This window comes from Salvelinus fontinalis, unplaced genomic scaffold (genome assembly GCF_029448725.1).
Source record: "Salvelinus fontinalis isolate EN_2023a unplaced genomic scaffold, ASM2944872v1 scaffold_0015, whole genome shotgun sequence".
NCBI lineage: Eukaryota > Metazoa > Chordata > Actinopteri > Salmoniformes > Salmonidae > Salvelinus > Salvelinus fontinalis.
The window spans coordinates 779,967-805,614 of NW_026600224.1; the positions used below are offsets into that span (position 1 = coordinate 779,967).

Sequence of the window (25,648 nt, forward strand, 5' to 3'; positions counted from 1 at the left end):
ATCACCTACACGTTCTCATCTACACACAGAGACACATAGATCACCTCCACGTTCCCATCTACACACAGAGACACATAGATCACCTCCACGTTCTCATCTACACACAGAGACACACAGATCACCTCCACGTTCTCATCTACACAAAGAGACACACAGAGACACATAGATCACCTCCACGTTCTCATCTACACACAGAGACACATAGATCACCTCCACATTCTCATCTACACACAGAGACACATAGATCACCTCCACGTTCTCATCTACACACAGAGAAACATAGATCACCTCCACATTCTCATCTACACACAGAGACACATAGATCACCTCCACGTTCTCATCTACACACAGAGACATATAGATCACCTCCACGTTCTCATCTACACACAGAGACACATAGATCACCTCCACGTTCTCATCTACACACAGAGACATATAGATCACCTCCACGTTCTCATCTACACACAGAGACACATAGATCACCTCCACGTTCTCATCTACACACAGAGACACATAGAGACATATAGATCACCTCCACGTTCTCATCTACACACAGAGACACATAGATCACCTCCACGTTCTCACCTACACACAGAGACACATAGATCACCTCCACGTTCTCATCTACACACAGAGACACATAGATCACCTCCACGTTCTCATCTACACACAGAGACACATAGATCACCTCCACGTTCTCATCTACACACAGAGACACACAGAGACATATAGATCACCTCCACGTTCTCATCTACACACAGAGACACATAGATCACCTCCACGTTCTCATCTACACACAGAGACAAACAGAGACACATAGATCACCTCCACGTTCTCATCTACAAACAGAGACACACAGAGACATATAGATCACCTCCACGTTCTCATCTACACACAGAGACAAACAGAGACACATAGATCACCTCCACGTTCTCATCTACAAACAGAGACACACAGAGACATATAGATCACCTCCACGTTCTCATCTACACACAGAGACACATAGATCACCTCCACGTTCTCATCTACAAACAGAGACACACAGAGACATATAGATCACCTCCACGTTCTCATCTACACACAGAGACATATAGATCACCTCCACGTTCTCATCTACACACAGAGACACATAGATCACCTCCACGTTCTCATCTACACACAGAGACACATAGATCACCTCCACGTTCTCATCTACACACAGAGACACATAGATCACCTCCACGTTCTCATCTACACACAGAGACACATAGATCACCTCCACGTTCTCATCTACAAACAGAGACACACAGAGACACATAGATCACCTCCACATTCTCATCTACACACAGAGACACATAGATCACCTCCACGTTCTCATCTACACACAGAGACACATAGATCACCTCCACGTTCTCATCTACACACAGAGACACACAGAGACACATAGATCACCTCCACGTTCTCATCTACACACAGAGACACACAGAGACACATAGATCACCTCCAAGTTCTCATCTACACACAGAGACACATAGATCACCTCCACGTTCTCATCTACAAACAGAGACACATAGATCACCTCCACATTCTCATCTACACACAGAGACACATAGAAACATATAGATCACCTACACGTTGAATATGTATTGATATTGACACGTTGAATATGTATTCTGAAAACAAAATTCCACTTTGACATTATGGGGTATTGTTTAATTTCCCTAAAGTTGTAGCTAGACATGCTGCCCCTAAATAAAGAGGGACTGTTATCAGAAATCAGTCAGTAGATCAGCATGTTTCACAGCAGAGCAGCAGCTGGCGGGAGGCTACTGCAGGTACTGACTCGCTGGAGTCACGGCAACCAGCAGCTGGCGGGAGGCTACTGCAGGTACTGACTCGCTGGAGTCACGGCAACCAGCAGCTGGCGGGAGGCTACTGCAGGTACTGACTCGCTGGAGTCAAGGCAACCAGCAGCTGGCGGGAGGCTACTGCAGGTACTGACTCGCTGGAGTCGCGGCAACCAGCAGCTGGCGGGAGGCTACTGCAGGTACTGACTCGCTGGAGTCGCGGCAACCAGCAGCTGGCGGGAGGCTACTGCAGGTACTGACTCGCTGGAGTCGCGGCAACCAGCAGCTGGCGGGAGGCTACTGCAGGTACTGCCTCGCTGGAGTCGCGGCAACCAGCAGCTGGCGGGAGGCTACTGCAGGTACTGACTCGCTGGAGTCGCGGCAACCAGCAGCTGGCGGGAGGCTACTGCAGGTACTGACTCGCTGGAGTCGCGGCAACCAGCAGCTGGCGGGAGGCTACTGCAGGTACTGACTCGCTGGAGTCGCGGCAACCAGCAGCTGGCGGGAGGCTACTGCAGGTACTGACTCGCTGGAGTCGCTGCAACCAGCAGCTGGCGGGAGGCTACTGCAGGTACTGACTCGCTGGAGTCGCGGCAACCAGCAGCTGGCGGGAGGCTACTGCAGGTACTGACTCGCTGGAGTCGCGGCAACCAGCAGCTGGCGGGAGGCTACTGCAGGTACTGACTCGCTGGAGTCGCGGCAACCAGCAGCTGGCGGGAGGCTACTGCAGGTACTGACTCGCTGGAGTCGCGACAACCAGCAGCTGGCGGGAGGCTACTGCAGGTACTGACTCGCTGGAGTCGCGGCAACCAGCAGCTGGCGGGAGGCTACTGCAGGTACTGACTCGCTGGAGTCGCGGCAACCAGCAGCTGGCGGGAGGCTACTGCAGGTACTGACTCGCTGGAGTCACGGCAACCAGCAGCTGGCGGGAGGCTACTGCAGGTACTGACTCGCTGGAGTCGCGGCAACCAGCAGCTGGCGGGAGGCTACTGCAGGTACTGACTCGCTGGAGTCGCGGTAACCAGCAGCAGGCGGGAGGCTACTGCAGGTACTGACTCGCTGGAGTCGCGGCAACCAGCAGCTGGCGGGAGGCTACTGCAGGTACTGACTCGCTGGAGTCGCGGCAACCAGCAGCTGGCGGGAGGCTACTGCAGGTACTGACTCGCTGGAGTCGCGGCAACCAGCAGCTGGCGGGAGGCTACTGCAGGTACTGACTCGCTGGAGTCGCGGCAACCAGCAGCTGGCGGGAGGCTACTGCAGGTACTGACTCGCTGGAGTCGCGGCAACCAGCAGCTGGCGGGAGGCTACTGCAGGTACTGACTCGCTGGAGTCGCGGCAACCAGCAGCTGGCGGGAGGCTACTGCAGGTACTGACTCGCTGGAGTCGCGGCAACCAGCAGCTGGCGGGAGGCTACTGCAGGTACTGACTCGCTGGAGTCGCGGCAACCAGCAGCTGGCGGGAGGCTACTGCAGGTACTGACTCGCTGGAGTCGCGGCAACCAGCAGCTGGCGGGAGGCTACTGCAGCTACTGACTCGCTGGAGTCACGGCAACCAGCAGCTGGCGGGAGGCTACTGCAGGTACTGACTCGCTGGAGTCACGGCAACCAGCAGCTGGCGGGAGGCTACTGCAGGTACTGACTCGCTGGAGTCACGGCAACCAGCAGCTGGCGGGAGGCTACTGCAGGTACTGACTCGCTGGAGTCACGGCAACCAGCAGCTGGCGGGAGGCTACTGCAGCTACTGACTCGCTGGAGTCACGGCAACCAGCAGCTGGCGGGAGGCTACTGCAGGTACTGACTCGCTGGAGTCACGGCAACCAGCAGCTGGCGGGAGGCTACTGCAGGTACTGACTCGCTGGAGTCACGGCAACCAGCAGCTGGCGGGAGGCTACTGCAGGTACTGACTCGCTGGAGTCACGGCAACCAGCAGCTGGCGGGAGAATACTGCAGGTACTGACTCGCTGGAGTCACGGCAACCAGCAGCTGTTTGAGCTAGCTAGGTAACGTAAACTCACTCACTTTTGTACATCGCATTGGTCCGTACAATTGACCTTATTTTTTCGCGCCCAAAAAACGTAATACTTCCAGATCAACTATAATAGTTCCAGATCAACTGTAATAGTTCCAGATCAACTGTAATAGTTCAAGATCAACTGTAATAGTTCCAGATCAACTGTAATAGTTCCAGATCAACTGTAATAGTTCCAGATCAACTGTAATAGTTCCAGATCAACTGTAATAGGTCCAGATCAACTGTAATAGTTCCAGATCAACTGTAATAGTTCCAGATCAATTGTAATAGTTCCAGATCAACTGTAATAGTTCCAGATCAACTGTAATAGTTCCAGATCAACTGTAATAGTTCCAGATCAACTGTAATAGTTCCAGATCAACTGTAATAGTTCCAGATCAACTGTAATGTCAATACCAATGTAAAGCACAATTTCTCCCCGTTTCCAACAAAATCAATGACGAAACCTTCATGATGCCCGTCTCTGCATGATTCAACAAGGCAGTGAGCTCCGTCGGGTCTTTTTTTAAATGGCAGGTGGGGAGCGAAGGCTAAGAAAGTAATCGTGGGGAAATATGCTGTGTGAGGAATTGATCACCCGATTTGTCCAACTAATCAACTTTAAAATGTAAATAATGTCACAGCCTGACCTTAGAGATCCTTTTTATGTCTCTATTTTAGTTTGGTCGGGGTGTGAGTTGGGCTGGGCATTCTATGTTCTATGTTTTCTATTTCTATGTTTTGGCCGGGTGTGGTTCTCAATCAGAGGCAGCTGTCTATCGTTGTCTCTGATTGGGAACCATACTTAGGCAGCCTTTTTCCCCACCTGTCTTTGTGGGAAGTTGACTTTGTTTAGGGCACATAGCCTTTAGCTTCACGGTTTGTTTTCGTAGTGTTTATTGTTTTGTTCAGCGTCATTTTGATTAAATAAAATAAAATGTACGCTACCCACGCTGCACCTTGGTCCTCTCCTTACGACAGCCGTGACACATAAAACTTAAAGAGTTTATGTGTAACGTTCTTCGTCGGGCAAAAGAGAGGAGGACCAAAATGCAGCGTGATGATTATCCATTTTAATCGAATACTTTAACAACGAACAAAAACAATAAACCGACAAAATGAACGAAGACGAAACAGTCCCGTAACGTGAACAGGAACACAGTAACAGGAACAATCACCCATAACCCACAATAAAAAACAGGCTACCTAAATATAGTTCCCAATCAGAGACAACGACTATGATTGAGAACCATATCAGGCCAAACACATAGAAACAGACAAACTAGACATACAACATAGAATGCCCACTCAGATCACACCCTGACCAAACAAAACATAGAAACAAACAAAGCAAACTATGTTCAGGGCGTGACATTATGTAATGTCTCATCACCTGTTTGAAGGTTTGTGTCGAATTTAAAGAGGGGTTTAGGGCTGCGCTAACGTTAGCCTCACAAGTGAACTGCAGCTGTTCCGGCTTTTGAGTGTCATGATGGCTTGCACTAATGACACGCCAAAAAAAATGCAATTGGCATCCTAGTCATGAAATATTAGTTTACTATTAGCAATAATTTTATTAATTTAGACAAAAATCATGAATAATGGAAGTTTTCTTACAAGTGTATATGGTTAAGCATGATTTTAATCTGCGAGAGAAGGGCGACCCCTGGTGGAAAGAGGCTGTACGGCACAAAATGAGTTGCAAATGAGCGCTGTACGTTACGTAGTGACACGTCACGATGTAACGTACAGCGTCGGAGGGGTTCGTTTTTAAAATCTTTTCTCCAATACTGTTAGTTCATGACCATGTCAATCAACGCTGAATCGAAACGTAGTTCACATCCCCGGATTTTGATGCCAACACAGTCACCTCAGTCCCATTTGTTTTCATTGCAGCCTTCATTTGAATGTCGCGGGTTACGCACATTTGTACGGGAATGGGGTGAGTTTACGTTAATGTTGGAGAAATCATGCTAGCTTTTGTGACATTGTCAAACATCAGAAATACTGCTCATTGGTGCACAAAACAATTTCGCTAAATGTAAAATGGTACAACTAAAAGGCGTCACTCTGCTTCAGTTCGTCTGGCTCCTAGCCCGAAGTTGGCTAAGCTAACCAAACGAGTGTACTTGCATACTCCCTTTAAAATACCTTCGCTTAGAAAACGATGTTTGTCCATTTATACACTTCCTCAAAATAGATAACTCAAGAACTCTGTAATAAATGGCGACGGTTTTTGCCTTATTCTCACAATTTTACATCGAACTTGTTCGGTGCGATATTTCTCAATGAAAACGAGGTATCTCTTGTTGAATGACGACAAAGACTTGAAGAATCCCTACTGTTGACCAATCACCAACGAAAAGGGCGTAGTCTTCGGCCACCCGAGTTTGACTTGCCTCTATAAAAAAAAAAATGTTGTATGCCTGAACAGCCCCCCCCCTCCCAAAAAAACCTTACTGAAGTCCAAAACAAACAAACAAACCTTACCGAAGTCCAAAACGAACCAAAAAACCTTACCGAAGTCCAAAACGAACAAACAAACCTTACCGAAGTCCAAAACGAACCAAAAAACCTTACCGAAGTCCAAAACGAACAAACAACCCTTACCGAAGTCCAAAACGAACAAAAAAAACCTTACCGAAGTCCAAAACGAACCAAAAAACCTTACCGAAGTCCAAAACGAACCAAAAAACCTTACCGAAGTCCAAAACGAACAAAAAACCTTACCGAAGTCCAAAACGAACAAAAAACCTTACCGAAGTCCAAAACGAACAAAAAAACCTTACCGAAATTCCAAAACGAACAAAAAAACCTTACCGAAATTCCAAAACGAACAAAAAAAACCTTACCGAAGTCCAAAACTAACCAAAAAACCTTACCGAAGTCCAAAACGAACAAAAAAACCTTACCGAAGTCCAAAACTAACCAAAAAACCTTACCGAAGTCCAAAACGAACAAAAAAAACTTACCGAAGTCCAAAACGAACCAAAAAACCTTACAGAAGTCCAAAACGAACAAAAAAAAACTTACCGAAGTCCAAAACGAACAAAAAAAACCTTACCGAAGTCCAAAACTAACCAAAAAACCTTACCGAAGTCCAAAACGAACAACAAAATGTCACAAAATGTCATTGTAAGGTATGCAGAAACTCTTAAAAACTGTTTCGGCTGGGAAGCATGCAACCGTCTTAAGACTTCCTCATCAAAGAACGTTATTATTTACAGATGTATTGTTTCATTCAGCCTGTTTTAGGCAATGGACAAACACAGCCCTATAGATGGAGCTGTAACGTTGTGTTACGTCACTGCGGGGGGACGGGGGGGGGGGGTCTATGAATATCTGACTGCACCAGCAGCTCTTACCTCTGACATCACACAGTCGTCCCATCTGGATGTTCTGCAGGATGTCAAAACCCTTCAGGCTGAAACGCTGCAGCTGGGAGTAACCTGACAGAGGACACACATAGAACACAGAATACAGGGTTAGAACACGGGGAACCTAACACATAGAACACAGAATACAGGGTTAGAACACATAGAACACAGAATACAGGGTTAGAACACATAGAACACAGAATACAGGGTTAGAACACATAGAACACAGAATACAGGGTTAGAACACGGGGAACCTAACACATAGAACACAGAATACAGGGTTAGAACACAGGAAACCTAACACATAGAACACATAATACAGGGTTAGAACACAGGGAACCTAACACATAGAACACAGAATACAGGGTTAGAACACGGGGAACCTAACACATAGAACACAGAATACAGGGTTAGAACACAGGAAACCTAACACATAGAACACATAATACAGGGTTAGAACACAGGGAACCTAACACATAGAACACAGAATACAGGGTTAGAACACGGGGAACCTAACACATAGAACACAGAATACAGGGTTAGAACACAGGAAACCTAACACATAGAACACAGAATACAGGGTTAGAACACGGGGAACCTAACACATAGAACACAGAATACAGGGTTAGAACACAGGGAATCTAACACATAGAATACAGAATACAGGGTTACCACCTAACCCAGTCTGCTATACACAGAACACAGGGTTACCACCTAACCCAGTCTGCTATACACAGAACACAGGGTTACCACCTAACCCAGTCTGCTATACACAGAACACAGGGTTACCACCTAACCCAGTCTGCTATACACAGAACACAGGGTTACCACCTAACCCAGTCTGCTATACACAGAACACAGGGTTACCACCTAACCCAGTCTGCTATACACAGAACACAGGGTTACCACCTAACCCAGTCTGCTATACACAGAACACAGGGTTACCACCTAACCCAGTCTGCTATACACAGAACACAGAACACAGGGTTACCACCTAACCCAGTCTGCTATACACAGAACACAGGGTTACCACCTAACCCAGTCTGCTATACACAGAACACAGAACACAGGGTTACCACCTAACCCAGTCTGCTATACACAGAACACAGGGTTACCACCTAACCCAGTCTGCTATACACAGAACACAGAACACAGGGTTACCACCTAACCCAGTCTGCTATACACAGAACACAGAACACAGGGTTACCACCTAACCCAGTCTGCTATACACAGAACACAGGGTTACCACCTAACCCAGTCTGCTATACACAGAACACAGGGTTACCACCTAACCCAGTCTGCTATACACAGAACACAGAACACAGGGTTACCACCTAACCCAGTCTGCTATACACAGAACACAGGGTTACCACCTAACCCAGTCTGCTATACACAGAACACAGAACACAGGGTTACCACCTAACCCAGTCTGCTATACACAGAACACAGGGTTACCACCTAACCCAGTCTGCTATACACAGAACACAGGGTTACCACCTAACCCAGTCTGCTATACACAGAACACAGGGTTACCACCTAACCCAGTCTGCTATACACAGAACACAGGGTTACCACCTAACCCAGTCTGCTATACACAGAACACAGGGTTACCACCTAACCCAGTCTGCTATACACAGAACACAGGGTTACCACCTAACCCAGTCTGCTATACACAGAACACAGGGTTACCACCTAACCCAGTCTGCTATACACAGAACACAGGGTTACCACCTAACCCAGTCTGCTATACACAGAACACAGGGTTACCACCTAACCCAGTCTGCTATACACAGAACACAGGGTTACCACCTAACCCAGTCTGCTATACACAGAACACAGGGTTACCACCTAACCCAGTCTGCTATACACAGAACACAGAACACAGGAAATAGAACCAGACAGAGACACAGCATAGTGATACTGTGTAGAGGACTGCACTGTGGGTCTGTCTGCTGGTCTGCCTGGCTGACCTGCCAGTGAAGTGAGAGAGAGAGAGAGAGACAATCCTCCGATGGATCGAGGTAATTAAATTAAATGATTGGCTTCCTGCTAATTAACAACAATGGGGTTCAACTAGCTAATTATCTTCTCCGAGCTCAACACACGCGCTAACACACACACACACACACACACACACACACACACACACACACACACACACACACACACACACACACACACACACACACACACACACACACACACACACACACACACACACACACACACACACATCACTCTACTCCTCAGAGACCCGGCGTGCACATAAAACATTCCATCTGTTTGTAATTAGCTCTAATAATAATTTGAGACAATAGTTTATTGAGGATTGAGAAGCGCCTGATCTCATAGTTCTGTGCCTTTCCTCGTTCCGACGAATCAAAAAAGAGACCAACTACACGAGCCACGACGGAAACCGTAGAAACAAGATTCCTGTAGGGGGGGGGGGGGGGCAGAACACATCCCCTGTGTCTCGTTGAAATATAGTCCGTAATAAAGGTTCATAGCTACAATAGATCTGTTCAGTTCCCTCCCTCTCTGCCATTCAGACTCTCATGGTCTCCTCGGGGTTTTCCTGCAGAGACCACAGACCCATTTCAAGCTGTACCTGTACCAGTACCAGTACCAGTACCAGTATCAGTCAGGTGAGGCTGTAGACCGAGCTGTCCGCAGACACCTGTACAGAGACACCTGTATGAGGGAGAGATACCTAATGATGGGATGTGTCTGTGTGAGAGATACCTAATGATGGGATGTGTCTGTGTGAGAGATACCTAATGATGGGATGTGTCTGTGTGAGAGATACCTAATGATGGGATGTGTCTGTGTGAGAGATACCTAATGATGGGATGTGTCTGTGTGAGAGATACCTAATGATGGGATGTGTCTGTGTGAGAGAGAGATACCTAATGATGGGATGTGTCTGTGTGAGAGAGAGATACCTAATGATGGGATGTGTCTGTGTGAGAGATACCTAATGATGGGATGTGTCTGTATGAGAGAGAGATACCTACTGATGGGATGTGTCTGTGTGAGAGATACCTAATGATGGGATGTGTCTGTGTGAGAGATACCTAATGATGGGATGTGTCTGTGTGAGAGAGAGATACCTAATGATGGGATGTGTCTGTGTGAGAGAGAGATACCTAATGATGGGATGTGTCTGTGTGAGAGATACCTAATGATGGGATGTGTCTGTGTGAGGGAGAGATACCTAATGATGGGATGTGTCTGTGTGAGAGATACCTAATGATGGGATGTGTCTGTGTGAGAGAGAGATACCTAATGATGGGATGTGTCTGTGTGAGAGATACCTAATGATGGGATGTGTCTGTGTGAGAGATACCTAATGATGGGATGTGTCTGTGAGAGAGATACCTAATGATGGGATGTGTCTGTGTGAGAGATACCTAATGATGGGATGTGTCTGTGTGAGAGATACCTAATGATAGGATGTGTCTGTGAGAGAGATACCTAATGATGGGATGTGTCTGTGTGAGAGATACCTAATGATGGGATGTGTCTGTGTGAGAGATACCTAATGATGGGATGTGTCTGTGTGAGAGATACCTAATGATGGGATGTGTCTGTGGGAGAGAGAGATACCTAATGATGGGATGTGTCTGTGTGAGAGATACCTAATGATGGGATGTGTCTGTGTGAGAGAGAGATACCTACTGATGGGATGTGTCTGTGTGAGAGAGAGATACCTAATGATGGGATGTGTCTGTGTGAGAGATACCTAATGATGGGATGTGTCTGTGTGAGAGATACCTAATGATGGGATGTGTCTGTGTGAGAGATACCTAATGATGGGATGTGTCTGTGTGAGAGAGAGATACCTAATGATGGGATGTGTCTGTGTGAGAGATACCTAATGATGGGATGTGTCTGTGTGAGAGATACCTAATGATGGGATGTGTCTGTGTGAGAGATACCTAATGATGGGATGTGTCTGTGTGAGAGATACCTAATGATGGGATGTGTCTGTGTGAGAGATACCTAATGATGGGATGTGTCTGTGTGAGAGAGATACCTAATGATGGGATGTGTCTGTGTGAGAGAGAGATACCTAATGATGGGATGTGTCTGTGTGAGAGATACCTAATGATGGGATGTGTCTGTGTGAGAGATACCTAATGATGGGATGTGTCTGTGTGAGAGAGAGATACCTAATGATGGGATGTGTCTGTGTGAGAGATACCTAATGATGGGATGTGTCTGTGTGAGAGAGAGATACCTAATGATGGGATGTGTCTGTGTGAGAGATACCTAATGATGGGATGTGTCTGTGTGAGAGATACCTAATGATGGGATGTGTCTGTGTGAGAGAGATACCTAATGATGGGATGTGTCTGTGTGAGAGATACCTAATGATGGGATGTGTCTGTGTGAGAGATACCTAATGATGGGATGTGTCTGTGTGAGAGAGAGATACCTAATGATGGGATGTGTCTGTGTGAGAGATACCTAATGATGGGATGTGTCTGTGTGAGAGAGAGATACCTAATGATGGGATGTGTCTGTGTGAGAGATACCTAATGATGGGATGTGTCTGTGTGAGAGAGAGATACCTAATGATGGGATGTGTCTGTGTGAGAGAGAGATACCTAATGATGGGATGTGTCTGTGTGAGAGATACCTAATGATGGGATGTGTCTGTGTGAGAGAGAGATACCTAATGATGGGATGTGTCTGTGTGAGAGATACCTAATGATGGGATGTGTCTGTGTGAGAGATACCTAATGATGGGATGTGTCTGTGTGAGAGATACCTAATGATGGGATGTGTCTGTGGGAGAGATACCTAATGATGGGATGTGTCTGTGTGAGAGAGAGATACCTAATGATGGGATGTGTCTGTGTGAGAGAGATACCTAATGATGGGATGTGTCTGTGTGAGAGATACCTAATGATGGGATGTGTCTGTGTGTGAGATACCTAATGATGGGATGTGTCTGTGGGAGAGATACCTAATGATGGGATGTGTCTGTGTGAGAGAGAGATACCTAATGATGGGATGTGTCTGTGTGAGAGAGAGATACCTAATGATGGGATGTGTCTGTGTGAGAGAGATACCTAATGATGGGATGTGTCTGTGTGAGAGAGAGATACCTAATGATGGGATGTGTCTGTGTGAGAGATACCTAATGATGGGATGTGTCTGTATGAGGGAGAGATACCTAATGATGGGATGTGTCTGTGTGAGAGATACCTAATGATGGGATGTGTCTGTGTGAGAGATACCTAATGATGGGATGTGTCTGTGTGAGAGATACCTAATGATGGGATGTGTCTGTGTGAGAGATACCTAATGATGGGATGTGTCTGTGTGAGAGATACCTAATGATGGGATGTGTCTGTGTGAGAGATACCTAATGATGGGATGTGTCTGTGTGAGAGATACCTAATGATGGGATGTGTCTGTGTGAGAGATACCTAATGATGGGATGTGTCTGTGTGAGAGATACCTAATGATGGGATGTGTCTGTGTGAGAGAGAGATACCTAATGATGGGATGTGTCTGTGTGAGAGATACCTAATGATGGGATGTGTCTGTGTGAGAGATACCTAATGATGGGATGTGTCTGTGTGAGAGATACCTAATGATGGGATGTGTCTGTGTGAGAGAGAGATACCTAATGATGGGATGTGTCTGTGTGAGAGAGAGATACCTAATGATGGGATGTGTCTGTGTGAGAGAGAGATACCTAATGATAGGATGTGTCTGTGTGAGAGATACCTAATGATGGGATGTGTCTGTGTGAGAGAGAGATACCTAATGATGGGATGTGTCTGTGTGAGAGAGAGATACCTAATGATGGGATGTGTCTGTGTGAGAGATACCTAATGATGGGATGTGTCTGTGTGAGAGATACCTAATGATGGGATGTGTCTGTGTGAGAGATACCTAATGATGGGATGTGTCTGTGTGAGAGAGAGATACCTAATGATGGGATGTGTCTGTGTGAGAGATACCTAATGATGGGATGTGTCTGTATGAGGGAGAGATACCTAATGATGGGATGTGTCTGTGTGAGAGAGAGATACCTAATGATGGGATGTGTCTGTGTGAGAGATACCTAATGATGGGATGTGTCTGTGTGAGAGATACCTAATGATGGGATGTGTCTGTGTGAGAGATACCTAATGATGGGTTGTGTCTGTGTGAGAGATACCTAATGATGGGATGTGTCTGTGTGAGAGAGAGATACCTAATGATGGGATGTGTCTGTGTGAGAGATACCTAATGATGGGATGTGTCTGTGTGAGAGAGAGATACCTAATGATGGGATGTGTCTGTGTGAGAGATACCTAATGATGGGATGTGTCTGTGTGAGAGATACCTAATGATGGGATGTGTCTGTGTGAGAGAGAGATACCTAATGATGGGATGTGTCTGTGGGAGAGAGAGATACCTAATGATGGGATGTGTCTGTGGGAGAGAGAGATACCTAATGATGGGATGTGTCTGTGTGAGGGATACCTAATGATGGGATGTGTCTGTGTGAGAGATACCTAATGATGGGATGTGTCTGTGTGAGAGATACCTAATGATGGGATGTGTCTGTGTGAGAGATACCTAATGATGGGATGTGTCTGTGTGAGGGAGAGATACCTAATGATGGGATGTGTCTGTGGGAGAGATACCTAATGATGGGATGTGTCTGTGTGTGGGAGAGATACCTAATGATGGGATGTGTCTGTGTGAGGGAGAGATACCTAATGATGGGATGTGTCTGTGTGAGAGAGAGATACCTAATGATGGGATGTGTCTGTGTGAGAGAGAGATACCTAATGATGGGATGTGTCTGTGTGAGGGAGAGATACCTAATGATGGGATGTGTCTGTGTGAGGGAGAGATACCTAATGATGGGATGTGTCTGTGTGAGGGATACCTAATGATGGGATGTGTCTGTGTGAGGGAGAGATACCTAATGATGGGATGTGTCTGTGTGAGAGAGAGATACCTAATGATGGGATGTGTCTGTGTGAGAGATACCTAATGATGGGATGTGTCTGTGTGAGAGATACCTAATGATGGGTTGTGTCTGTGTGAGAGATACCTAATGATGGGATGTGTCTGTGTGAGAGAGAGATACCTAATGATGGGATGTGTCTGTGTGAGAGATACCTAATGATGGGATGTGTCTGTGTGAGAGAGAGATACCTAATGATGGGATGTGTCTGTGTGAGAGATACCTAATGATGGGATGTGTCTGTGTGAGAGATACCTAATGATGGGATGTGTCTGTGTGAGAGAGAGATACCTAATGATGGGATGTGTCTGTGGGAGAGAGAGATACCTAATGATGGGATGTGTCTGTGGGAGAGAGAGATACCTAATGATGGGATGTGTCTGTGTGAGGGATACCTAATGATGGGATGTGTCTGTGTGAGAGATACCTAATGATGGGATGTGTCTGTGTGAGAGATACCTAATGATGGGATGTGTCTGTGTGAGAGATACCTAATGATGGGATGTGTCTGTGTGAGGGAGAGATACCTAATGATGGGATGTGTCTGTGGGAGAGATACCTAATGATGGGATGTGTCTGTGTGTGGGAGAGATACCTAATGATGGGATGTGTCTGTGTGAGGGAGAGATACCTAATGATGGGATGTGTCTGTGTGAGGGAGAGATACCTAATGATGGGATGTGTCTGTGTGAGAGAGAGATACCTAATGATGGGATGTGTCTGTGTGAGGGAGAGATACCTAATGATGGGATGTGTCTGTGTGAGGGAGAGATACCTAATGATGGGATGTGTCTGTGTGAGGGATACCTAATGATGGGATGTGTCTGTGTGAGGGAGAGATACCTAATGATGGGATGTGTCTGTGTGAGGGAGAGATACCTAATGATGGGATGTGTCTGTGTGAGAGATACCTAATGATGGGATGTGTCTGTGTGAGAGATACCTAATGATGGGATGTGTCTGTGTGAGAGATACCTAATGATGGGATGTGTCTGTGTGAGGGAGAGATACCTAATGATGGGATGTGTCTGTGTGAGAGATACCTAATGATGGGATGTGTCTGTGTGAGAGATACCTAATGATGGGATGTGTCTGTGGGAGAGAGAGATACCTAATGATGGGATGTGTCTGTGTGAGAGATACCTAATGATGGGATGTGTCTGTGTGAGGGAGAGATACCTAATGATGGGATGTGTCTGTGTGAGAGATACCTAATGATGGGATGTGTCTGTGTGAGAGATACCTAATGATGGGATGTGTCTGTGTGAGGGAGAGATACCTAATGATGGGATGTGTCTGTGTGAGAGATACCTAATGATGGGATGTGTCTGTGTGAGAGATACCTAATGATGGGATGTGTCTGTGTGAGAGAGAGATACCTAATGATGGGATGTGTCTGTGTGAGAGATACCTAATGATGGGATGTGTCTGTGTGAGGGAGAGATACCTAATGATGGGATGTGTCTGTGTGAGGGAGAGATACCTAATGATGGGATGTGTCTGTGTGAGGGAGAGATACCTAATGATGGGATGTGTCTGTGTGAGAGATACCTAATGATGGGATGTGTCTGTGTGAGAGAGAGATACCTAATGATGGGATGTGTCTGTGGGAGAGATACCTAATGATGGGATGTGTCTGTGTGAGAGAGAGATACCTAATGATGGGATGTGTCTGTGTGAGAGATACCTAATGATGGGATGTGTCTGTGTGAGAGATACCTAATGATGGGATGTGTCTGTGTGAGAGATACCTAATGATGGGATGTGTCTGTGTGAGAGAGATACCTAATGATAGGATGTGTCTGTGTGAGAGATACCTAATGATGGGATGTGTCTGTGTGAGAGAGAGATACCTAATGATGGGATGTGTCTGTGTGAGAGAGAGATACCTAATGATGGGATGTGTCTGTGTGAGAGAGAGATACCTAATGATGGGATGTGTCTGTGTGAGAGAGAGATACCTAATGATGGGATGTGTCTGTGTGAGAGATACCTAATGATGGGATGTGTCTGTGTGAGGGAGAGATACCTAATGATGGGATGTGTCTGTGGGAGAGATACCTAATGATGGGATGTGTCTGTGTGAGAGAGAGATACCTAATGATGGGATGTGTCTGTGTGAGGGAGAGATACCTAATGATGGGATGTGTCTGTGTGAGAGATACCTAATGATGGGATGTGTCTGTGTGAGAGAGAGATACCTAATGATGGGATGTGTCTGTGTGAGAGATACCTAATGATGGGATGTGTCTGTGTGAGGGAGAGATACCTAATGATGGGATGTGTCTGTGGGAGAGATACCTAATGATGGGATGTGTCTGTGTGAGAGAGAGATACCTAATGATGGGATGTGTCTGTGTGAGAGAGAGATACCTAATGATGGGATGTGTCTGTGTGAGAGATACCTAATGATGGGATGTGTCTGTGTGAGAGATACCTAATGATGGGATGTGTCTGTGTGAGAGATACCTAATGATGGGATGTGTCTGTGTGAGGGAGAGATACCTAATGATGGAATGTGTCTGTGTGAGAGATACCTAATGATGGGATGTGTCTGTGTGAGAGATACCTAATGATGGGATGTGTCTGTGTGAGGGAGAGATACCTAATGATGGGATGTGTCTGTGTGAGGGAGAGATACCTAATGATGGGATGTGTATGATGGTCCTTCTGGAAGCCTGGATGTGTTTCCAGTTGGCTGACAGATACTGGAGGAGGACAAGAGGAACATAGATCAGTGATGCGACTGTCCTGAAGACGCACACACACGCACGCACGCACGCACGCACGCACGCACGCACGCACGCACGCACACACACACACACACACACACACACACACACACACACACACACAGGCTGAGTACATAAAGATGTTACAACCAAGATGACAGGTGTCATGACTGACCACGAGAATCCAAATAGGTCCAATCTGTTTTGCAATGAATAACTTAAAATCAGACCCCATTTCACGCGTACAGGGGGAAGGAAATAACTAGTGGGGATTAACAACTCACTTCCTGTTGTAAATCAAGGAAAAAATCCATGCCTGTGCTCTCCAAATTCACCAAAGGAATGTGCTTTGTCTCAACAGACCTTTTTGCCCGCTGAAACTCTTAACACGTTTCAAAAGCAAACACTGGAGCAATATTTCTAACGTAGAACGTGGGGAAATGGTCAGAGACGATCATTTTGTTTGTTATTTTGTGATGTCATTAAAAATGTTACGAAGGAAATACTTGGAAAGTATACCTATTACATGGATAATGGTTTCCATACTAAGGGTTGTAAATGTTTATATGGAAAACGATTAAAGTGTTTTTTTGTTAAAAGAGGAATATGATTTATAGAAGTTATAAGAGATCATTGTTTTCCCTAACTTTCGCACAGCGAGTAATCACCGCCCCCAGAGTGAGGTCAGGGAGCGTGCCAGCCTGCCGGGAACCGCCCCTTTCGTGGGTTAAGAAGTGATCACATTAGACCAGAAAATCGTGAAGCTGCAGCTGAAGCGTTTTAAAAATCGTTTGAACTTTGAATCTCAACACGAGGTGGAGACGATAAACTCACCTCCCGGACAATCACTGGTACGGCTGATTAACTGTCCTAAGTAAAGTATCTTCAAAAGCAAATTTAAGTAGGACCATCCTGTTACTCTGCTCAAACCATCGTATTACGCTACTCTAATCACCCCACTGGGGAACCATCGATACGGCTGGCTAGCCTATCTTCAAACCATCGTATTACACTACTCTCATCACCCCAGTTGGGGAACCATCGATACGGCTGGCTAGCCTATCTTCAAAGAAGCATCTTCAAGAGCAAATGGAAGGAAGATTAACTCTGTAGTTCTGTTCAGGACAACACGACAAGTCACCGGATACCGGAAAACTAGAGAAGAAGGACAACAGTAGAAGAGTTGTTGGAACCATTTCGGACAATCAGAGCCTTACAAGCATGCCGTGAAAAGGCCCAACCTCCTTTCCAAGGCTGCCCTGTTCACTGAGAAATCCCCGGCGAACCGAGGCATTTCACGTAAACACGTATATGATTTCTTGCTCAAAGCGGGCGGCGGATCGTGTGCAAAGTTAATGGTTATTGTAGGTGAGAGTAGTTTCTGAATGAGTGTCTCTGTCCCTCTCCATCTCTTCTTTAACAAGTATCCATGTTGTTGTCCTTCCGCTAGGGATCTGTTTTCATCGGATTAAGTCTCCAGTCAATAACCGATGCAGAGTGGGTGTGTTTATCCTGTGTTTCCCATTTACATTGGCTTGCGAAAGTATTCACCCCCCTTTGCATTTTTCCTATTTTGTTGCCTTACAACCTGGAATTAAAATTTATTTTTGGGGCGGTTTGTATCATTTAATTTAAATGCCTACCACTTTGAAGATGCAAAATATGTTTTATTGTGAAACTGTAACGGCGATCCTCCTCCTCTTCAACTTCGGAAGAGGAGGAGTATTGAGGGAACCAAGGCGCAGCGAAGTTTGAACACATATTTATTTAACAAAACAAGAAAACGGTCGTGAAACTAAATAAACGATGTGCACACACAGGCTACCAACGTTTAACATAAACACGAACTTGAATAAACTAACAAAACAACAAAACGGTGTAGACAGACCTATACGACGAACTTACATCAAAACAAGAAGAACGCACGAAATAGGAAACAGACTACACAAACCGAACAAACCGTAACAGTCCCGTATGGTGCAAACAATACACAGACACGGAAGACAATCACCCACAAACAAACAGTGAGAACACCCTACCTAAATATGACTCTTAATTAGAGGAGAACGCAAAACACCTGCCTCTAATTAAGAGCCATACCAGGCAACCAAAACCAACATAGAAACAGATAACATAGACTGCCCACCCAAAACACATGCCCTGACCTAAACACATACAAAAACAACATAAAACAGGTCAGGACCGTTACAGAAACAAACAAAAAATAAGACAAAAAAAACTGAAAACTTGAGCGTGCATAACTATTCACCCCCCTAAAGTCAATACTCTGTAGAGCCACCTTTTGCAGCAATTACAGCTGCAAGTCTCTTCGGGTATATCTCTATAAGCTTGGCACATCTAGCCACTGGGATTTTTTGCCCATTCTTCGAGGCAAAACTGCTCCAGCTCCTTCAAGTTGGATGGGTTCCACTGATGTATAGCAATATTTAAGTCATACCACAGATTCTCAATAGGATTGAGGTCTGGGCTTTGACTAGGCCATACCAAGACATTTAAATGTTTCCCCTTAAACCACTCGAATGTTGCTTTAGCAGTATAAGGTCATTGTTCTGCTGGAAGGTGAACCTCCGTCCCAGTCTCAAATCTCTGGAAGACTGATACAGTTTTCCTTCAAGAATTTCCCTGTATTTAGCACCATCCATCATTCCTTCAATTCTGACCAGTTTCCCAGTCCCTGCCGATGAAAAATATCCCCACAGCTTGATGCTGCCACCACCATGCTTCACTGTGAGGATGGTGTTCTCGGGGTGTCATTTGATTCTGGCCACTCTCCTGTAAAGCTCAGCTCTGTGCAGTGTACGGCTTAAAGTGGTCCAATGGACAGATACTTCAATCTCCGCTGTGGAGCTTTGCAGCTCCTTCAGGGTTATCATTGGTCTCTTTTGTTGCCTCTCTGATTAATGCCCTTCTTGCCTGGTCCGTGAGTTTTGGTGGGCGGCCCTCTCTTGGCAGGTTTGTTGTGGTGCCATATTCTTTACATTTTTTAATAATGGATTTAATGGTGCTCTGTGGGATGTTCCAAGTTTCTGATATTTTTTTATAACCCAACCCTGATCTGTACTTCTCCACAACTTTGTCCCTGACCTGTTTGGAGAGCTCCTTGGTCTTCATGGTGCAGCTTGCTTAGTGGTGTTGCAGACTCTGGGGCCTTTCAGAACAAATCAAATCAAATAAAATTGTATTTTGTCACATACACATGGTTAGCAGATGTTAATGCGAGTGTAGCGAAATGCTTGTGCTTCTAGTTCCGACAATGCAGTAATAACCAACGAGTAATCTAACCTAACAATTCCACAACTACTACCTTATACACGCAAGTGTAAAGGGATAAAGAATATGTACATAAAGATATATGAATGAGTGATGGTACAGAACGGCATAGGCAAGATGCAGCAGATGGTATAGAGTACAGTATATACATATGAGATGAGTAATGTAGGGTATATAAACATAAAGTGGCATAGTTTAAAGTGGCTAGTGGTACATGTATTACATAAAGATGGCAAGATGCAGTAGATGATATAGAGTACAGTATATACATATACATATGAGATGAGTAATGTAGGGTATGTAAACATTATATTAAGTGGCATTGTTTAAAGTGGCTAGTGATACATTTTTACATACATTCCCATCAATTCCCATTATTAAAGTGGCTGGAGTTGAGTCAGTATGTTGGCACATACTGGTACTGAGATACTGAACAGGTACTGAGATCATGTGATCATGTGACAGATCATGTGACACTTAAATAAAGTCCACCTGTGTGCAATCTAACTAATTATGTTACTTCTGAAGGTAATCGGTTGCACCAAATCTTATTTAGGGGCTTCATAGCAAAGTCTTTGCACGCACCATTTTTTCCTTTTTTTTTTTTTCTCTCTTCACCAATTTGGACTATTTTGTGTACGTCCATTACATGAAATCCAAATAAAAATCTATTTCAATTACAGGTTGTAATGCAACAAAATAGGAAAAACGCCAAGGGGGATGAATACTTTTGCCAGGGCACTGTAATTAGGTAGTAAATAAATAATTAAACCAATTTGTGTAGTGATGAAGACTGAAGACAAGGAGGTTACAACTGTTCAGAATGATGATATGATACGAGGTTATGATTCATAAATTGACTGTTTATAGATGTGATCGGTTTAATTCGGGTAGGTGTGATAGGTTTAATTGAACTCTTTAAAGAATCACTCTCGTGGTGCCCCCAGATCCTAATGAGGTAATTGTTACATGATTAATTTAAATCAGGTAACAATTAAACAAAGTTAGTTATTAATTAGATAAATAACAGTCTTCAGATTAATGTAAAAGTCAAGTCACGACACAGAGACAGACTGACAAGAGAGATGGATATGATGCACTGACACAGACACAGACAGAGACAGAGACACAGACAGAGACACAGAGACACAGATAGAGACACAGATATAAACACATTCAGAGACACAGACACACAGATAGAGACACAGATAAACACAGACAGGGACGGAGACACATACACATTCAGAGACACAGACAGAGACAGAGACACAGACAGATTCAGAGACACAGACAGAAACACAGACACATTCAGAGACACAGACAGAAACACAGACACATTCAGAGACACAGACACATTCAGAGACACAGACACATTCAGAGACACATTCAGAGACACAGACAGAGACACAGACACAGACAGAGACAGAGACAGAGACACAGACACATTCAGAGACACAGACACAGACAGAGACACAGACAGAGACACAGACACATTCAGAGACACAGACACATTCAGAGACAGACAGAAACACAGACACATTCAGAGACACAGACATATTCAGAAACACAGACACATTCAGAGACACAGACACATTCAGAGACACAGACACATTCAGAGACACAGACACATTCAGAGACACAGACAGAGTCACAGACACAGACAGAGACACAGGCACAGACAGATACACAGGCACAGACAGATACACAGACAGGGACAGATACACAGACGGAGACACAGGCACAGACAGATACACAGACAGGGACAGATACACAGACAGAGACACAGGCACAGACAGAGACACAGACAGAGACACAGACAGACAGAGACACAGACAGAGACACAGACAGAGACACATTCAGAGACAAAGACAGGGACAGAGACACAGACAGACAGAGACACGGGCACATACAGAGACACAGACACCTTCAGAGACAGATATACAGACAGGGACAGAGACACAGACAGACAGAGACAAAGACAGAGACAAAGACACATTCAGAGACATATACACAGACAAAGACACATACAGACACACAGACAGGAACACAGACGCGACACAGACACAGACAGAGACAGACACATTCAGAGACACGGGTACATACAGATACACAGACAGACAGAGACACAGACAGAGACAAAGACAGAGACACAGACACATTCAGAGACACGGGTAGAGCCAGAGACACAGACAGAGACACAGGCACATACAGATACACAGACAGACAGAGACACGGGTACAGACAGATACACAGACAGACAGAGACACAGACAGAGACACAGACAGAGGCACAGACACATACAGAGACACAGACAGACAGAGACACAGACAGACAGAGACACAGACATAGGCACAGACAGACAGAGGCACAGACACATACAGAGACACAGACAGACAGAGACACAGACAGAGGCACAGACAGACAGAGACACAGACAGAGACACAGACAGAGACACAGACAGACAGAGACACAGGCACAGACAGAGACACAGACAGACAGCGACACGGACAGACAGACAGAGACACAGACACAGACAGAGACACAGACAGAGACAGAGTATCTGAGGGTACATAGTGCTGTTATATCAAAACAGACGTTTAATTGAGATGTCAGACTATCAAGGGTACAGAGGATTCTCTGCTCAGTCAGAGGTGTAATATGAGTGGGAGAGCATCTAGGTATGACAGACAGACGGACGGACGGACAGACCTGGCCCCTGATGCGGTAGTTGTCCAGGTGTGTCCTCCTGCTCTCCTGCAGGCTCTTCCTGACGCGGCCCAGTTGAGCGTGCATCAGCCAGGAGATAGCGATGGTCCCTGCCGCCCACTTCCTGTGGCGGTGGTGCAGGTAGGCGTTGCGGTCCCAGTGGCGCCTCCAGCAGCTCTGGATCCGTACCGCTGCAGCCTCCGTGCCTCCCTCCCCCCGGTAGCGCTGCCCTGGTCGGTACACCAAGTCCCGGACCTCCTCTCGGTTCTCTATCACCGAGAGGAGACGCTCCGCTGAGCTACTGCCTCCTCCTCCTACGGCCCAGTCCAGATCCCCGCCCTGGAGAAGAACAGGGACAGTGATCCGTAATGGGAGAGCACCAATGTCCCTTCTGCTGGGCGCAAACGTGAATACATTCACAGACTGTCTTACGTAGTCAGATCGGTTTATAAATTCACAGACTGTCTTACGTAGTCAGATCGGTTTATACATTCACAGACTGTCTTACGTAGTCAGATCGGTTTATACCTTCACAGACTGTCTTACGTAGTCAGATCGGTTTATACATTCACAGACTGTCTTACGTAGTCAGATCGGTTTATAAATTCACAGACTGTCTTACGTAGTCAGATCGGTTTATACCTTCACAGACTGTCTTACGTAGTCAGATCGGTTTATAAATTCACAGACTGTCTTACGTAGTCAGATCGGTTTATAAATTCACAGACTGTCTTACGTAGTCAGATCGTTTTATATATTCACAGACTGTCTTACGTAGTCAGATCGGTTTATAAATTCACAGACTGTCTTACGTAGTCAGATCGGTTTATAAATTCAGACTGTCGTACGTAGTCAGATCGGTTTATAAATTCAGACTGTCTTACGTAGTCACGATCGTGTGGAGGATTGACGGACCAAAACGCAGCAGTAGGAAAATAAGCCATATTCCTTTTAATGAATACGAAGGAAAAACCGAAACAAAAACACTTACACACTAACAAAACAAGAAAACGATCGTGAAGCTATGAACGAAGTGCACATACATGCTACAAACGTATAACATAGACAATTACCCACATCAAATGAAAGCCCATGGCTACCCTAAATATGGCTCCCAATCAGAGACAACAGAAATCAGCTGTCTCTAATTGGGAACCCATTCAGGTAACCATAGACTCTCCTAGACAACTAAACCAACATAGACACAGCTAGACACATGCACTCAACACAAACCCATACACTACACCCAACACCCCCATACACTACACCCAACACCCCCTTTACCATATAACCACCCAAAACCTATAAAACACAAACATTCCCCATGTCACACCCTGACCTAACTAAAATAATAAAGAAAACAAATAATACTAAGGCCAGGGCGTGACACACGTAGTCAGATTGTTTTATAAATTCACAGACTGTCTTACGTAGTCAGATCGGTTTATACATTCACAGACTGTCTTACGTAGTCAGATCGGTTTATAAATTCACAGACTGTCTTACGTAGTCAGATCGGTTTAAAAATTCACAGACTGTCTTACGTAGTCAGATCGGTTTATAAATTCACAGACTGTCTTACGTAGTCAGATCGGTTTATAAATTCACAGACTGTCTTACGTAGTCAGATCGGTTTATATATTCACAGACTGTCTTACGTAGTCAGATCGGTTTATAAATTCACAGACTGTCTTACGTAGTCAGATCGGTTTATAAATTCACAGACTGTCTTACGTAGTCAGATCGGTTTATATATTCACAGACTGTCTTACGTAGTCAGATTGGTTTATAAATTCACAGACTGTCTTACGTAGTCAGATCGGTTTATAAATTCACAGACTGTCTTACGTAGTCAGATCGGTTTATAAATTCACAGACTGTCTTATGTAGTCAGATCGGTTTATAAATTCACAGACTGTCTTACGTAGTCAGATCGGTTTATATATTCACAGACTGTCTTACGTAGTCAGATCGGTTTATAAATTCACAGACTGTCTTACGTAGTCAGATCGGTTTATAAATTCACAGACTGTCTTACGTAGTCAGATCGGTTTATATATTCACAGACTGTTTTACGTAGTCAGATCGGTTTATAAATTCACAGACTGTCTTACGTAGTCAGATCGGTTTATACATTCACAGACTGTCTTACGTAGTCAGATCGGTTTATAAATTCACAGACTGTCTTACGTAGTCAGATCGGTTTATAAATTCACAGACTGTCTTACGTAGTCAGATCGGTTTATAAATTCACAGACTGTCTTACGTAGTCAGATCGGTTTATAAATTCACAGACTGTCTTACGTAGTCAGATCGGTTTATATATTCACAGACTGTCTTACGTAGTCAGATCGGTTTATAAATTCACAGACTGTCTTACGTAGTCAGATCGGTTTATAAATTCACAGACTGTCTTACGTAGTCAGATCGGTTTATATATTCACAGACTGTCTTACGTAGTCAGATTGGTTTATAAATTCACAGACTGTCTTACGTAGTCAGATCGGTTTATAAATTCACAGACTGTCTTACGTAGTCAGATCGGTTTATATATTCACAGACTGTCTTACGTAGTCAGATCGGTTTATAAATTCACAGACTGTCTTACGTAGTCAGATCGGTTTATAAATTCACAGACTGTCTTACGTAGTCAGATCGGTTTATATATTCACAGACTGTTTTACGTAGTCAGATCGGTTTATAAATTCACAGACTGTCTTACGTAGT

The 25,648-nt window shown here is 45.1% G+C and overlaps 1 protein-coding gene across 1 annotated transcript in view; it reads right to left on the reverse strand.

Moving 5' to 3' along the window:
* iqch (IQ motif containing H) overlaps positions 1-25,648 on the reverse strand; it is an 82,749-nt gene that overhangs the window by 17,193 nt on the left and 39,908 nt on the right. The window contains exons 10-12 of the mRNA XM_055910525.1: positions 22,925-23,260; positions 16,834-16,900; positions 7,202-7,285 (exon numbers count right to left, since the gene is read on the reverse strand). Coding sequence (XP_055766500.1) covers positions 7,202-7,285; positions 16,834-16,900; positions 22,925-23,260 — 487 coding nt within the window. The remainder of the gene's footprint in view (positions 1-7,201; positions 7,286-16,833; positions 16,901-22,924; positions 23,261-25,648) is intronic.